At 38.7% G+C, this 13,070-nt stretch overlaps 1 protein-coding gene across 3 annotated transcripts in view; it reads right to left on the bottom strand.

Annotated features, from left to right (window-relative positions):
- The window catches only part of KCNT2 (potassium sodium-activated channel subfamily T member 2), a 446,059-nt gene extending 433,225 nt beyond the window's left edge, over nt 1-12,834 (bottom strand). The window contains exons 1-2 of one of the 3 annotated variants that reach the window (XM_037825119.1): nt 12,588-12,834; nt 11,927-11,980 (exon numbers count right to left, since the gene is read on the bottom strand). In XM_037825119.1, the coding sequence (XP_037681047.1) occupies nt 11,927-11,980; nt 12,588-12,655 (122 nt within the window). In that variant the 5' untranslated portion in view covers nt 12,656-12,834. Of the gene's footprint in view, nt 1-11,926; nt 12,352-12,399; nt 12,480-12,587 lie in introns of those variants that run through there. The other 2 variants (XM_037825122.1, XM_037825120.1) reach the window with 2 other exon arrangements.
- Between the last annotated feature and the right edge of the window lie 236 nt (nt 12,835-13,070).

Genomic DNA, 13,070 nt, shown 5'->3' with positions numbered 1-13,070 from the left:
AGGAGAGCTCTGAGACAAAATGCAATAATCCAGTGGCTGAGAAAATTCACTAAACACCACAACTTCCCAAGAAAAGGGGGGTGTCCACTCACAGCCATCATCCTGGTGGACAGGAAACACTCCTGCCCATCGCCAGCCCCATAGCCCAGAACTGCCCCAGAAAACCCAGTGTGACGGAAGTGCTTCAAATAACAGGCACACACCACAAAACTGGGCGTGGACATTAGCCTTCCCTGCAACCTCAGCTGATTGTCCCAGAGTTGGGAAGGTAGAGCAGTATGAATTAACAAAGCCCCATTCAGCCATTATTTAAGCAGACTGGGAGCCTTCCTACACAGCCCAGCAGCCCAGAACTGCCCTGGGGGGACGGCACTCACGTGTGACATAGCACAGTCATCCCTCAACAGAGGACCCGGGATGCACGGCCTGGAAGAGGGGCCCACTTTCAACTCTCAGGAGCCATACGCCAATACCAAGGACTTGTGGGTCAGTGGCAGAGACAAACTGTGGCAGGACTGAACTGAAGGATTAGACTATTGCAGCAGCTTTAAAACTCTAGGATCACCAGGGAGATTTGATTGTTAGAGCCACCCCCCACTCCCTGACTGCCCAGAAACACACCCCATATACAGGGCAGGCAACACCAACTACACACGCAAGCTTGGTACACCAATTGGACCCCACAAGACTCACTCCCCCACTCACCAAAAAGGCTAAGCAGGGGAGAACTGGCTTGTGGCGAACAGGTGGCTCGTGGACGCCACCTGCTGGTTAGTTAGAGAAAGTGTACTCCATGAAGCTGTAGATCTGATAAATTAGAGATAAGGACTTCAATTGGTCTAGAAATCCTAAAAGAACCCTATCAAGTTCAGCAAATGCCACGCGGCCAAAAACAACAGAAAATTATAAAGCATATGAAAAAAACAGACGATATGGATAACCCAAGCCCAAGCACCCAAATCAAAAGACCAGAAGAGACACAGCACCTAGAGCAGCTACTCAAAGAACTAAAGATGAACAATGAGACCATAGTACGGGAGACAAAGGAAATCAAGAAGACCCTAGAAGAGCATAAAGAAGACATTGCAAGACTAAATAAAAAAATGGATGATCTTATGGAAATTAAAGAAACTGTTGACCAAATTAAAAAGATTCTGGACACTCATAGTACAAGACTAGAGGAAGTTGAACAACGAATCAGTGACCTCGAAGATGACAGAATGGAAAATGAAACCATAAAAGAAAGAATGGGGAAAAAAATTGAAAAAATCGAAATGGACCTCAGGGATATGATAGATAATAGGAAACGTCCAAATATAAGACTCATTGGTGTCCCAGAAGGGGAAGAAAAGGGTAAAGGTCTAGGAAGAGTATTCAAAGAAATTGTTGGGGAAAACTTCCCAAATCTTCTAAACAACATAAATACACAAATCATAAATGCTCAGCGAACCCCAAATAGAATAAATCCAAATAAACCCACTCCGAGACATATACTGATCACACTGTCAAACACAGAAGAGAAGCAGCAAGTTCTGAAAGCAGCAAGAGAAAAGCAATTCACCACATACAAAGGAAACAGCATAAGACTAAGTAGTGACTACTCAGCAGCCACCATGGAGGCAAGAAGGCAGTGGCACGATATATTTAAAATTCTGAGTGAGAAAAATTTCCAGCCAAGAATACTTTATCCAGCGAAGCTCTCCTTCAAATTTGAGGGAGAGCTTAAATTTTTCACAGACAAACAAATGCTGAGAGAATTTGCTAACAAGAGACCTGCCCTACTGGAGATACTCAAGGGAGCCCTACAGACAGAGAAACAAAGAAAGGACAGAGAGACTTGGAGAAAGGTTCAGTACTAAAGATTCGGTATGGGTACAATAAAGGATATTAATAGAGAGAGGGGAAAAATATGACAAACATAAAACAAAGGATAAGATGGCTGATTCAAGAAATGCCTTCACGGTTATAACGTTGAATGTAAATGGATTAAACTCCCCAATTAAAAGATATAGATTCGCAGAATGGATCAAAAAAAATGAACCATCAATATGTTGCATACAAGAGACTCATCTTAGACACAGGGACACAAAGAAACTGAAAGTGAAAGGATGGAAAAAAATATTTCATGCAAGCTACAGCCAAAAGAAAGCAGGTGTAGCAATATTAATCTCAGATAAAATAGACTTCAAATGCAGGGATGTTTTGAGAGACAAAGAAGGCCACTGCATACTAATAAAAGGGGCAATTCAGCAAGAAGAAATAACAATCGTAAATGTCTATGCACCCAATCAAGGTGCCACAAAATACATGAGAGAAACACTGGCAAAACTAAAGGAAGCAATTGATGTTTCCACAATAATTGTGGGAGACTTCAACACATCACTCTCTCCTATAGATAGATCAACCAGACAGAAGACCAATAAGGAAATTGAAAACCTAAACAATCTGATAAATGAATTAGATTTAACAGATATATACAAGACATTACATCCCAAATCACCAGGATACACATACTTTTCTAGTGCTCATGGAACTTTCTCCAGAATAGAGCATATGCTGGGACATAAAACAAGCCTCAATAAATTTAAAAAGATTGAAATTATTCAAAGCACATTCTCTGACCACAATGGAATACAATTAGAAGTCAATAACCATCAGAGACTTAGAAAATTCACAAATACCTGGAGGTTAAACAACACACTCCTAAACAATCAGTGGGTTAAAGAAGAAATAGCAAGAGAAATTGCTAAATATATAGAGACGAATGAAAATGAGAACACAACATACCAAAACCTATGGGATGCAGCAAAAGCAGTGCTAAGGGGGAAATTTATAGCACTAAACGCATATATTAAAAAGGAAGAAAGAGCCAAAATCAAAGAACTAATGGATCAACTGAAGAAGCGAGAAAATGAACAGCAAACCAATCCTAAACCAAGTACAAGAAAAGAAATAACAAGGATTAAAGCAGAAATAAATGACATAGAGAACAAAAAAACAATAGAGAGGATAAATATCACCAAAAGTTGGTTCTTTGAGAAGATCAACAAGATTGACAAGCCCCTAGCTAGACTGACAAAATCAAAAAGAGAGAAGACCCATATAAACAAAATAATGAATGAAAAAGGTGACATAACTGCAGATCCTGAAGAAATTAACAAAATTATAAGAGGATACTATGAACAACTGTATGGCAAGAAACTGGATAATGTAGAGGAAAAGGACAATTTCCTGGAAACATATGAACAACCTAGACTGACCAGAGAAGAAACAGAAGACCTCAACCAACCCTTCACAAGCAAAGAGATCCAATCAGTCCTCAAAAATCTTCCCACAAATAAATGCCCAGGGCCAGATGGCTTCACAGGGGAATTCTACCAAACTTTCCAGAAAGAACTGACACCAATCTTACTCAAACTCTTTCAAAACATTGAAGAAAATGGAACACTACCTAATTCATTTTATGAAGCTAACATCAATCTAATACCAAAACCAGGCAAAGATGCTACAAAAAAGGAAAACTACCGGCCAATCTCCCTAATGAATATAGATGCAAAAATCCTCAACAAAATACTTGCAAATCGAATCCAAAGACACATTAAAAAAATCATACACCATGACCAAGTGGGGTTTATTCCAGGCATGCAAGGATGGTTCAACATAAGAAAATCAATCAATGTATTACAACATATTAACAAGTCAAAAGGGAAAAATCAATTGATCACCTCAATAGATGCTGAAAAAGCATTTGACAAAATCCAACATCCCTTTTTGATAAAAACACTTCAAAAGGTAGGAATTGAAGGAAACTTCCTCAACATGATAAAGAGCATATATGAAAAACCCACAGCCAGCATAGTACTCAATGGTGAGAGACTGAAAGCCTTCCCTCTAAGATCAGGAACAAGACAAGGATGCCCGCTGTCACCACTGTTATTCAACATTGTGCTGGAAGTGCTAGCCAGGGCAATCCGGCAAGACAAAGAAATAAAAGGCATCCAAATTGGAAAAGAAGAAGTAAAACTGTCATGTTTGCAGATGATATGATCTTATATCTAGAAAACCCTGAGAAATCGACGATACAGCTACTAGAGCTAATAAACAAATTTAGCAAAGTAGCGGGATACAAGGTTAATGCACATAAGTCAGTAATGTTTCTATATGCTAGAAATGAACAAACTGAAGAGACACTCAAGAAAAAGATACCATTTTCAATAGCAACTAAAAAAATCAAGTACCTAGGAATAAACTTAACCAAAGATGTAAAAGACCTATACAAAGAAAACTACATAACTCTACTAAAAGAAATAGAAGGGGACCTTAAAAGATGGAAAAATATTCCATGTTCATGGATAGGAAGACTAAATGTCATTAAGATGTCAATTCTACCCAAACTCATCTACAGATTCAATGCAATCCCAATCAAAATTCCAACAACCTACTTTGCAGACTTGGAAAAACTAGTTATCAAATTTATTTGGAAAGGGAAGATGCCTCGAATTGCTAAAGACACTCTAAAAAAGAAAAACGAAGTGGGAGGACTTACACTCCCTGACTTTGAAGCTTATTATAAAGCCACAGTTGCCAAAACAGCATGGTACTGGCACAAAGATAGACATATAGATCAATGGAATCGAATTGAGAATTCGGAGACAGACCCTCAGATCTATGGCCGACTGATCTTTGATAAGGCCCCCAAAGTCACTGAACTGAGTCATAATGGTCTTTTCAACAAATGGGGCTGGGAGAGTTGGATATCCATATCCAAAAGAATGAAAGAGGACCCCTACCTCACCCCCTACACAAAAATTAACTCAAAATGGACCAAAGATCTCAATATAAAAGAAAGTACCATAAAACTCCTAGAAGATAATGTAGGAAAACATCTTCAAGACCTTGTATTAGGCGGCCACTTCCTAGACTTTACACCCAAAGCACAAGCAACAAAAGAGAAAATAGATAAATGGGAACTCCTCAAGCTTAGAAGTTTCTGCACCTCAAAGGAATTTCTCAAAAAGGTAAAGAGGCAGCCAACTCAATGGGAAAAAATTTTTGGAAACCATGTATCTGACAAAAGACTGATAACTTGCATATATAAAGAAATCCTACAACTCAATGACAATAGTACAGTAGGCCCAATTATAAAATGGGCAAAAGATATGAAAAGACAGTTCTCTGAAGAGGAAATACAAATGGCCAAGAAACACATGAAAAAATGTTCAGCTTCACTAGCTATTAGAGATGCAAATTAAGACCACAATGAGATACCATCTAACACCGGTTAGAATGGCTGCCATTAAACAAACAGGAAACTACAAATGCTGGAGGGGATGTGGAGAAATTGGAACTCTTAATCACTGTTGGTGGGACTGTATAATGGTTCAGCCACTCTGGAAGTCAGTCTGGCAGTTCCTTAGAAAACTAGATACAGAGTTACCATTCGATCCAGCGATTGCACTTCTTGGTATATACCCGGAAGATCGGAAAGCAGTGACAGGAACAGATATCTGCACGCCAATGTTCATAGCAGCATTATTCACAATTGCCAAGAGATGGAAACAACCCAAATGTCCTTCAACAGATAAGTGGATAAATAAAATGTGGTATATACAGACGATGGAATACTACGCGTCAGTAAGAAGGAACGATCTCGTGAAACATATGACAACATGGATGAACCTTGAAGACATAATGCTGAGTGAAATAAGCCAGGCACAAAAAGAGAAATATTATATGCTACCACTAATGTGAACTTTGAAAAATGTAAAACAAATGGCTTATAATGTAGAATGTAGGGGAACTAGCAATAGAGAGCAATTAAGGAAGGGGGAACAATAATCCAAGAAGAACAGATAAGCTATTTAACGTTCTGGGGATGCCCAGGAATGACTATGGTCTGTTAATTTCTGATGGATATAGTAGGAGCAAGTTCACAGAAATGTTGCTATATTAGGTAACTTTCTTGGGGTAAAGTAGGAACATGTTGGAAGTTAAGCAGTTATCTTAGGTTAGTTGTCTTTTTCTTACTCCCTTGTTATGGTCTCTTTGAAATGTTCTTTTATTGTATGTTTGTTTTCTTTTTAACTTTTTTCTCATACAGTTGATTTAAAAAAGAAGGGAAAGTTAAAAAAAAAAAAAAAAGAAAAAAAAAAGAAAAACAAGGAAAAAAAAAAGATGTAGTGCTCCCTTGAGGAGCCTGTGGAGAATGCAGGGGTATTCGCCTACCCCACCTCCATGGTTGCTAACATGACCACAGACATAGGGGACTGGTGGTTTGATGGGTTGAGCCCTCTACCACAGGTTTTACCCTTGGGAAGACGGTTGCTGCAAAGGAGAGGCTAGGCCTCCCTATGGTTGTGCCTAAGAGCCTCCTCCCGAATGCCTCTTTGTTGCTCAGATGTGGCCATGTCTCTCTAGCTAAGCCAACTTGAAAGGTGAAATCACTGCCCTCCCCCCTACGTGGGATCAGACACCCAGGGGAGTGAATCTCCCTGGCAACGTGGAATATGACTCCCGGGGTGGAATGTAGACCTGGCATCGTGGGACGGAGAACATCTTCTTGACCAAAAGGGGGATGTGAAAGGAAATGAAATAAGCTTCAGTGGCAGACAGAATCCAAAAGGAGCCGAGAGGTCACTCTGGTGGGCACTCTTATGCACACTTTAGACAACCCTTTTTAGGTTCTAAAGAATTGGGGTAGCTGGTGGTGGATACCTGAAACTATCAAACTACAACCCAGAACCCATGAATCTCGAAGACAGTTGTATAAAAATGTAGCTTATGAGGGGTGACAATGGGATTGGGAAAGCCATAAGGACCACACTCCACTTTGTCTAGTTTATGGATGGATGAGTAGAAAAATAGGGGAAGGAAACAAACAGACAAAGGTACCCAGTGTTCTTTTTTCTTCAATTGCTCTTTTTCACTCTAATTATTATTCTTGTTATTTTTGTGTGTGTGCTAATGAAGGTGTCAGGGATTGATTTGGGTGATGAATGTACCACTATGTAATGGTACTGTAAACAATCGAAAGTACGATTTGTTTTGTTTGACTGCGTGGTATGTGAATATATCTCAATAAAATGAAGATTAAAAAAAAAAAATTTATCATGGGAGATAAAATTAGTAGCATAAAAATGTGTCATCTGCCAATCCAAAACACATTCCACCAATTTAATTAGAATATATAAAGTAATATATTGTGCAGTGAATAACATCTAAAATTACACACCTTCCTAAAGCTCTTGAAACGTTTTCCTAATTTTATAAATACTTCTTAAACTGTTAATTGATTGACTTCTCTTTGTTCGAATCTTTTCATGGTCTCAATCACTACAATGCATTATGTGACTGGCTTTCATTACTTTTAAATGCCACCAATGAAATACGAAAGATACACTTAAAAGTACAAGTTGAAACAACGACCTGATTTTTGAAAACTCAAATGCTCTTAATTAAATAAATAGTCCACTCTTCTATGACTACAACTGAGATTTGTCTATTAATAGTAATTGTAGCTGTGACAATTCATCCACATAAAGTTCATTGTGTTCCAAACTTTAAATCATTAAGTTATGATGAAGGATGAAAAAGTGTTTGTTATAACTGTCTGAAGGTATTTAAAACATGAAACTAAACAGTCTTCAGTTGTATAAGAATACCCTAAATCCTTATTATTTTAAAAAATCATAGCTGAATTAAAACAAAAAGAACAGATTTTAACACCACAACTACTCTATATATCATAGAATGGCTCCCATATAAAATGAGTTAACTTCAGCATCTTGTTATGTTAGATTCAATTAGAGAATAACTGTGAAGATACTACATATTCTTAATATTAAATTCAAAATATATTGAATGCCTTGAGGTAACTCTAATATAGCGAATTCAGCTTATTTCCAAACAAATTTTGACTATCATATCAATAAACGGTGCAGGATCTTCTTGACAGAATCTTAAAATGGACATTCTGCAAGGGCATTATCATAACATAAGCAGCACTGTCAATATTATGGGGAGAAATCCACCTCTAACTCTATCTGTGAACACCTCCAGACCAGACACTATTTCATATTCCTCTTTATTTTCTACCCAAAACCAAGCTTAAATGTAGTATGCATTGAAATATGTCAGATGGAAAAATGGCCATTAAAGAAATATATATGAACCATTTGAATGAAATTTTTATGTTTCAGGATGCCAAAGCAACAAATACGCACTATATATGCAACCGACAGCCCTAAGGCACAAGCAATGATCTTGTTCAGCAACTCTCACTTATTTTACAGCCCCACAGAAATACCATCAACAAGCTAAATTCTCTGCACTGCAGAGTCTAACTCTGTTTCTTAAGTTCCACTAAAAAAAGAGGATATCAGAATGCAAATGACGGAGAAGTAGTTATATAAAGTTGGCATTGAGATTGAGACTATAAATATATAAATGTGTGTGTTTATGTATATTAGTGCACAGACATACATATATTGTATATATATTATATACATCACATGTATGTAGCATATACATTGCAGAAGTTTGTGATATTTTTTCCTACTGAAAAGTGGTACAATATATATCTAGGTGACTACTGCAAGGTTAGTTCTAAGAAAAGCTACAGTTTGGAGTACACACTTCCTGTATACTGATAGTCTCACCAATATACTCTCTTAATTAACAGCACCCCTTTATCCATCTATCTTATGCCTCACTCATTTTCACAGTCAACAAATCTCTATTTTAACATTCTTAAAGTAAGGAACATGATAGAACATGTCTACTTTCCACATCCTATCTAGGGTGTGATTCTCTAGATCCAGAAGATACCCATCTTGGTTTAGGTTCCCACAGAAGAAGACCTTGAGATAAGGACTGAAGTGTAAGTAGTTTCTTCGGGAATGGATCCCAGAAAATACCAATAGGGGAAAGGGGCCAATAAAGCTTTCATTATCAAGCCAATTTCCACTGTGGGCAACTGGAGTTCAATACTATTTTGCACAGTGCAAAACATGATCCAGAATTATCCCAATGAAGGGGCAGGAAAGTTACGGTATTTATCCAATAACTCCCTATCCATGATTGGTTGAAGGCTGCTTCCAGAAGCATTTATTCAGTGGCACTTCTGGCTTGCTCTCCATGGTGTCCTATTGTGCTCTGGATGCCACTGGGGGAAGGGGGGTGGCGGGGTAGGGACACTCTCACAGAAGGTGTTCATAGAAAGCAGTCTAAAGAACATGGGCAAAGCACAAAATGCATCTATTGGTGGGAACCATCTGTCTATTTCTATACGAAAGGGTACTTCCTCCCCAACTCTGTAGGAATTGAGTCCATAAATATAACTGAGAAAACTGAGAATATTGCTACTCATAGTTAATTGCAAAGAGGAATTTCAGACCATGTTAATGGCAAAAGGGATGGTTTTACTTACTGTAGATTAGTTTAGGATTCTGAAAAAAAAAAAAAGAATTTCAAACTGCAAACAAGAGTGGAAGGGAACTAACATTTAATGAGCACCTAAACTATGCCAGGTGCTGTAAAATTATTCCTATAAATATAAACTGATTAAGTTGAAAGGATTTAAGACTTTCTTGAGGTATTTGAGTCACAAAGAACTTCACTTAAGTGTCTTCATTACATTTGTATATTACTCAAGGCTTAAGGCTCAAGGCAAGAACTTAACTTCCCAGAAATTCAGTTTCCCAGTCTTTAAAATAATTACCTACTATTCAGGGATCCTGTGAGCATTGATTGAGATAACACAATAAGGTAAAGTACTAGTCAATGCTTGGGGCTGTTAGTCCTACACCTCTCCTTCCTCCCTCTTCTCACAATTTCATAAGTTAGACAGTATTATTACCATCATAGAAATAAGATTCTTCATCCTCATCAAGGTTGAATAACTTGCTCAAGTTCAGTCAGCTACTGAGTGAATACGCAAAGCACTGAAGCCTGGGTGCCTACGATTTCAGAGATCTTGTTTTCATATCCCAAAATCTGAGTTAACCAAAAATGGCATGAAACCAAATATTAATTTTCATGAAGCCACAAAATCAATCAAAATTTTTAAAATGGATGAACAACTTTTAAAATACTACATACCTCATTTTAATAGCAAATATGTCTTGATTCTTAAGTTAAAGCTGGCCTAGCATAAACTTTTATTATGAAAGATATTTTAAATATGCAAAAGAATTTTCCTTTGAATACAGCAGTCATTCATTTAAGTAATATTCAACTAACCAAAAGTCTTAGTTACTGAAATATTTGTGCAGCATCCTTAGAAAAATGAGACCAATCACATAAACCATTAACATCTTTGATATGATTTTTAAAAAAAAGTAAACTACCACTACCACCACGTCCAAAATATGCCTTCGATGTATTCAGCTCAACCTCAGGCTTTCTAAAATGAGGATTTGTATTCTACATGCTGATCTTGAGGTCCTGTAATAAATTTAGACTCAGTCACTTATGAACTCTATGGGCACTTGATAAGATGTTTAACTAGTCTAATATAGTTTAACTAAATGTCAACTCACATTGCTGCAAATTTGTTTAAAATATCCTTTTCTTTATCTTCAATTAACCAAAACACCTTAATTTCCAAGCATACTAGCTATTTGGTATTTGTTCTTTTAATTTTTAACCCATATATGTGGGGTTTTTTTTGTTTTTTTTTTTTTTAGCTCATATATGTGTGCTTGCCTACAAATAAGAAATTCAAATATTAGCCTCTAAGAAACATCCAAATCCCTTTAAATTATTAGTCTAAGACCAAAGAAGAAGTATATAATTGATGCCCAAGATAAAATCCCTGTGTGTAAGGAGAGAAGTTGGTATTGAGAGGTAAGGAGGCAAGGAAAAGAAGGATGTATTGCTCAGTGGTAAGACAGGAGGAGGTGTTGGATTGGACCAATAATGGATCTTTTATGTAATTAAAATAGGACATCAATGTCAACTGAACTTCAAGGAAACATTTCAATTGAGTTGGCAAACTTAGCATATATTATTTAAAAACAAGGAATTGTGGCATGTGACACATGAAATGACTACCCCAGAAAACACTAAATTCAATCAAACACAAGGTATGCTATTTAAATGAGACAGAGATAGCAGGAAGAATTTCAGAAGTTTAACTGGGCAAAGTAGTTTATGCTATAGATGAAACACATGGGCAACAGTTTGCTAATAATCAATATTGTGGTTATGAAACATCAGTTTTGGGACATACATATCATATTGGCTGAAAATACACTAATTATGGAAAGGCTGTATCATGCTATAAAACACCAGTATTAATAATTTTCACAATTATCTGTTCAAAGTGAGTATTTTCTGTTACAAAGGTTGTCATTTTCACTAATTACCTATTACATAGTTAAACCAATCGTCTACCTGCAATTCAAAAATGTTTAAAAACAGGATAAAATTCCCAGTGGCAAGTAAACACACCTAATCAAGACAACAATGACAAGGAGTAAAGTAAATAGATGCAGGAGATTTTAACTTTCAAACATGCCTTTTCAATCAACTTGGATACATTTTCAAATTTCATTAAAAACAACTGAAGAAAAAGAATGAAAATTATTTGGCACTGATACTGCGTGCCATTTGAATGTAGTGTACCTCTCATGCCAACCTGATATACACCGCAGGAAATCACAGAGACACAAAAGAATAAGCACCGAGTAAAAGGAATAAATGCATTGCAAGGAAAAGAAAGTGAAAAGGAAGAGTTCCTCATCTATAGCAATTGCTCCATAGAGTCAAAATGGAGACATATGAGAGCACCTTTTACTCCCTCCCCCAGTCTCATAGCCTCCCTTTCTGGCTGCCTCTCCTCCTCTCCCTCCTCTCCCTTCGGCACCCCCGCCCCCGTCTCTTGGACAGCTGTATTTACTGAACAACACTGCACCACGCTACTCACCTGTCGTCGTTTTGCCATCCTTGGTCCCCTAGCAGCAAATCCCGAAACCTGTACCTGGGAGGCAAAGGGGGCACTTCGCTCTCCAAATCAACCATTCTTCCTCAAAGAGTGGGAAGCATAAAACAACAAATGGATGAGGAGGAGGGAGAAAGAAAGAAAATACTGTAGGATAGAGGGAAAGGAATTTTTTTTATGTGGCCGAGAGGGGGTCGGAAGAAGGGAAAGGGGGTTGGGATGGGGGGGAAGGGGTCTGCGTTGAGCCGGAAGCTGAGGCTGAAAGGGGGCTGGCTCCTCTTTTCCTAAGGGTGTGATGGGGATGATGCAAACCAAGCCCTGGAGCAAAAGTCTGGCTCTGACTAGAATCAACGCCGCCACGGAACCGCCCCCAGGCTCTGTACCGCCTCTGGTCCCAAAACTGGGAGGGGGGGAGGCGGGAACGCAAAAGTTACTTTGCCGAAAAAACCGCGCGGTACCTAGAAAGACGGGTTTGGGGTGGGGGTGAGCTCAACGTAACGGTGAAGCACTTTCCTAAGAGGCAGGTAAAAGATTTTCCCCTGAGGGCCGCCTGCGGGTGCAGTTCCCTCAGGCGCGCTCCCGACACAGCCCAGGGCTGGCGGGAGCGGGGGGCGGTGGGTTTGGAGCCAAGAAGCCGTCAACCTACCGTTTTCCCCAAAATGCGCTTTGGAGCCGAAGCTGAAGGCCGAGCCATGAAACTGCCCAAATTAGCATAACACAATGACTGCATGGGGGTGCCTTAGGGACAACCAATGTAGGCGAGCTAATTTGAAGATTTCTGACCCTTTTCTGGAAGGAGGGGACGCCAGGTGCTTGGAGGATTTCCAGGTGCTCCAGGCTCCTTCGCTTTGATCTCCTTCAGCGGGGTGGGCGGGGTGAAAAATGTGCGTTCATGAGAGGGAATCCCCGCTTTCAGCCTTAGGAAAGCCCCACTTTTTTCTCACATTCTGAAAGAAGGAGGTGTTTCCCTGATCCCGGAAAAGAATGAAGGGCCACTTTAGGCCGCTGTAGAGAAACATTCAGATGATGGCTGAGAAAGCTCATTGAAACGCACTGAGGATTATATAGTAGTGAATTACTATTACAACCGTTGCTGCTACTAGCTGTACTGTGCACCTCCAGGTTGCAC

The sequence above is a fragment of the Choloepus didactylus genome, chromosome 2, assembly GCF_015220235.1.
Source record: "Choloepus didactylus isolate mChoDid1 chromosome 2, mChoDid1.pri, whole genome shotgun sequence".
Lineage (NCBI taxonomy): Eukaryota > Metazoa > Chordata > Mammalia > Pilosa > Megalonychidae > Choloepus > Choloepus didactylus.
This window is presented reverse-complemented; position numbering and strand designations above follow the sequence as displayed.